This window comes from Mus pahari, chromosome X, assembly GCF_900095145.1.
Source record: "Mus pahari chromosome X, PAHARI_EIJ_v1.1, whole genome shotgun sequence".
Lineage (NCBI taxonomy): Eukaryota > Metazoa > Chordata > Mammalia > Rodentia > Muridae > Mus > Mus pahari.
The window spans coordinates 69631596-69636229 of NC_034613.1; the positions used below are offsets into that span (position 1 = coordinate 69631596).

Consider the following 4634-nt stretch of genomic DNA (forward strand, 5'->3'; position numbering starts at 1 on the left):
CATTTGTATTCTTCTGTACATGGTCCAGTCTCCTGGAGTTCCAGGGGGGTCTGTCCTGTCGACAATGTTGTTCCTCCCATGGGGATTTTCTTTCTCACCATATGAACCCTCCAGTTTCAGGAATGTGTTACATATAATTAAATTGTTTTGAAAGGAGGTATAAGATACCCTCTCAAAATAACCCATGATATTGCTAAAGCTTTTCAATTCTCTTGACAAACTGATAGTAAGGTCCTATTGCTGAAAATAACACCTACTTAACTCTTTGAATATGAAGAATTTGAGATGGTGAATACCTAAAGCCTTCAGTTCTACTTACTAGTGTTCATTTTACTGGAATGTATGTCATATGGTACCAATGAAAGAAGGTAAGCACCAGCACAGCTAGGCCAAACATCAGAGAAACTTCCACTTGTAAAAATGGGTTTAAATACATAAAACCACAGCTGTATATGTGCAGAGTGCGATATATCATAGAGTGCTCAATCATAAATGATATCATCGGAAGGCGCTTCCAGGGCTTCCCAAAGAGCTACCGGTGAGGCTGTGCCGGCGGCAGATGGTGCAGGAGGCCACCGTGCGGCCACACCTCCACAAAACAACAACAACATTACTCTAGAGAAAATGAGACTCAAAGAGGGGAAGTGCCCGAGGTTCCACAGCTACCAGGCAGCATGTCTGGGGCCCAGAATCACCGTGCCTTTGCTTTTTTCTCTTTAGTGTTTTTTTTTTTTTTTTTTTTTTGGTGCCCACTACCAGGACATTGATAGGTGTCAGGCGACTGGGGAAACGCAGCAGTGAACAGGCCCATGCGTTTCTGCCTTCGAGAGGTAATGGAGGTGTTGTTACTGAAAGACCCCCAAAGGGAGCCCCCCGCTCCAGTCTCGGGAAGACGCGCACCCAGTAGGACGCAGAGACCTACTTGCTGTAATCACACGAGGAAACTTTATTGTATGCGAGATGAAACCATAGCTCAGGCCAGCATGCTAGGGTCGAGACTCATACACCACACAGGGAGTAGAGGAGTTTCAACCCCGACCTGAATTTTTACAGAGCTTATAAAGGAAAAAACCACAAACCGGGGGGGGGGAGCAGAGGGGAGGGAGAAAGGGGAATTCCAAAACCATGAACTTCCCATACAGTTAGGTCATATGCTAGTCATGTGTAACACTAGGCAACACACCCAGGGCTTTGTGACATTGTGGTTAGGGTAGTGACATTTTACAGGGGCGTTGGAACATTGTGACCGGAGGCTATGGGTCATTGTGGTTGTTCCAGGAAACTTTTCGTACAGGACTGCTCNGGGAACCATTGTACAGCAAGGGAGGGTGAAAAGTTCATGTTCTCACAGACCCCACTTCTTCTTTTGGGTAGCTAGACAGCTTATTAATAATTTTTTTAACCATTCATTACCACTTACCACTACAGTTGTGGAGACTGAGGCATAGAGTAGCTAAGGGAACCTTGAGGTTTCTTGACTAATAAGGGATCTGAACCTGCCTGTTCCAGAACACGGATGAGCCTGTAAGATGACACCCTGCTTAGCCACATGCCTGGTGACTTTGTCAGGTAGAAACTGCTCAGGCTGCAGCATGCCTTCCTTCTGGCTTCTCATTTTGTTTGTTTTTAGGGAGTAGCAATGAATTCCAGTCCTAAGGTGGCTTGAGAAAGGAGCAGTGAGCCTTGCTACTTCCAGACTTACCCTGGCCTGGTCTCAGGCCATAGTCCTGCAGGGCTTTAATAGGGCAAGGGATAAATTGTATCATTTTCCACAGTAGTGTAAACACTGTTCCAGAGTAGGTTTAGACTGAGAAACTGTCTGCCTGTGCATGAAGCTGGCTTTCATGGAGACATGCTCGCTAACCACATGTGTCCATTGCAGGGATAGCTGCGTCAGTTGTCTTCTTTGTGGACTATGTGTCTAACTGCTTATATATGGAAGAAATCGAAGACTCAGTGACTGTTCGGGATTATATCCAATCCACTCTGGAGACTGAAAAGGACCCCCAGTGCCTCTTGGACCTGGCCAGGAGGATGGGGCAGGTTCTGGCCGGAATGCATGACGAAGACCTCATTCACGGGGACCTCACCACCTCCAACATGCTCCTGAGGCAGCCCCTGGCATTGCTGCACATTGTGCTCATCGACTTTGGGCTGAGCTTTGTCTCAGGACTGCCGGAAGACAAAGGCATCGACCTCTATGTCCTGGAGAAGGCCTTCCTCAGCATGCACCCCCGCACAGAGACCGTATTTGAAGCCTTTCTGAAGAGTTATGGGGCCTCGTCCAAGAAGTCCAGTCCAGTGCTGAAGAAGTTAGATGAGGTGCGCCTGAGAGGGCAAAAGCAGTCCATGGTCGGGTAGCAGAGCTATAGTGACTGGCTCACAGTGAAGGATGATGTAGACGAGGCTGGACCCTTCAGCAAAGCATGGGTTGTTAAGTGGTCTGTGATCGTGCTGGGCCACCACCATCCATGGCTCACTGTTCTCAGGGGCTTCATGTACATGAGGTTTATTCTAGGCAGAGCTGGGTGGGTAGCCTGGGCTGGCTTCAAACTNTGNAGNTNAGGATAACATTGAACTTCTGATGTTCCTGTATNNGTTGGAGTATCAGTGTGTGCTGTCACATCTGGTTTCTTTGGTGCCCTGGGCACACTAGTCAAGCCCTCTACCAACTGAGCTACATCCCAGACCTGGCTGTTTCAGATCATCAAGCTTTGCCCTGACAGTGGCTGTAGAGCTCATGAAGAGCAGGCAGCCTTGAGCTGAGCTGTCCTGGAAGGACAAGGTGGGGACTCCGTTTGGGATGCAGTTTGTAGTCTGCCCTTTACTCTGGTGAGGGTATTTGTTGTATATCTGACTCGAGGCTGGTACATGTGCTCAAGGCCAGTTCAGTGGATGTAAGCACCACTTGGAGAAATCAGAACAGGCTCCGACTAGGATGCAGTGGACTGCTCTACGGTGCTTGTTCCAAGTGTGGATTCCTATATGGGTGTCCTATATGAGTTTGATATAAAAGATGTTTTGGGGGGACTGGAGAGGTGGCCTGGAGCTAGGAGCACTTGCTCTTCCAAAGGACTGCAGTGTGGTTTCCAGCACCCAGTGCCTCCGCCTCCTCAGGAGCCTGTGCCTATGTGCGCATGTCCCCCCGCCCCCGAAACACACGGATAACTAAAGTAGCAAGAATACCTTCTTAAAATATTCTTGAGAGTTGTTAAAAAAGTGCTACCATTTTTTTCTTTTATAGAAAAGCAGGCGCACAGCTTTTCAACAGCAAAAACAAGGGGGTTAGGAGGTTAAGGGCACTGACTGCTTTTCCAGAGGTCCCCGAGTTCAAATCCCAGCAACCACATGGTGACTCACAACCATCTGTAATGGGGTCCGATGCTTTCTTCTGTCATGCAAGGCTACATGCAGATAGAGCACTCATCCACATAAATAAATCTTTTGAGAATGGACAAAAAAAATGATATCATCATTAAATACCCTTTTTCAAGGATAAGCAAACTGCAAAAGGGAGGTAGAAATGTTGTGGTATCTGGAGAGGATCATGAACACTATATGCAGTTTTCTTAACATAGAAGTACTTATGTACATTTGGACTTATGGACTGTGGCATCTTGCACAGGACATGCACAGGTCTTTGCTGATTCAGTCTTAGTACTTAGCAGGAATGTACACACATTCCACAGCCCTATCTTCAATTGTTTACACTACCAATGAATAATTAGTTTTCTCCAAAGTATTCTCATTGCACATAGAAACCACTCTTTAGGACTGGCCCTATGCCCAGAAGGAGATGGCCAAAAAAGAATGGATTTCAATAGTATTTGGGAAGATTCTTTGTCTCATAGTGCTTTGCCAGGGCAGTTTTTTACTTTCTTGATTTCCTTTATTTTTCTTTTAAACCTTACATGTCTTTTGCATATAAATTATGGTTTCTAATTATGTGGGTTTTTTTTTTAGTTTCTATATGTGCATGTGTGTGTGTGTGTGTGTGTGTGTGTGTGTATGTGTGTGTGTGTGTGTTTGTCTATATGTGTTTCTTGAGGTTTCTTAGATTCTTTTTATTCTGTTTGCTTGGGTTATTCTTGTGCTATTCTGACTTATTTTATTTTATTATAATTATTATAGTTTAGATGCCTGTATATATCAAAATCAGTGAGAAAATAATTAATATAGATTCGTGTGATTGAGTAAGTGGTAAAGTTTCTGAAGGAGTTGGAGGTGTAAAAAACCAAAATAAGAATATATTGTATAAAAATTAAGATCCATTAAAATTAAAGTATAAATCCATTTTCTTCCCCCCCCCTTTTTTTTTGTATTTTCAAGACATGGTTTCTCTGTATATCCCTGGCTGTCCTGGAACTCACTTTGTGGACCAGGCAGGCCTTGAACTCAGAAATCTGCCTGCCTCTGCCTCCCGAGTGCTGCGATTAAGCCACCATGCCCGGCTCTCTTTCCCTTTCTTATTGCTAATATCTCCCATTTCTCATCAATTCACCTCTTTCTAAGTTTTCTGCCCCATCTTTTGTTCAAATAGATAACTTATTTTTATTATTTATATACATATAAATAGATGCACACACACACACACACACACACACACACACACACACACATATATATATATATAT

The 4634-nt window shown here is 44.7% G+C and overlaps 1 protein-coding gene across 1 annotated transcript; it reads left to right on the forward strand.

Moving 5' to 3' along the window:
• The first annotated feature begins 492 nt into the window (after positions 1-492).
• Positions 493-2361, forward strand: LOC110314375 (EKC/KEOPS complex subunit Tp53rk-like). Its single transcript, XM_021188772.1, has 2 exons — positions 493-577; positions 1883-2361. The coding sequence occupies exons 1-2, from the start codon at positions 493-495 to the stop codon at positions 2359-2361; spliced, it is 564 nt and encodes a 187-aa protein (XP_021044431.1).
• Positions 2362-4634: the final 2273 nt, after the last annotated feature.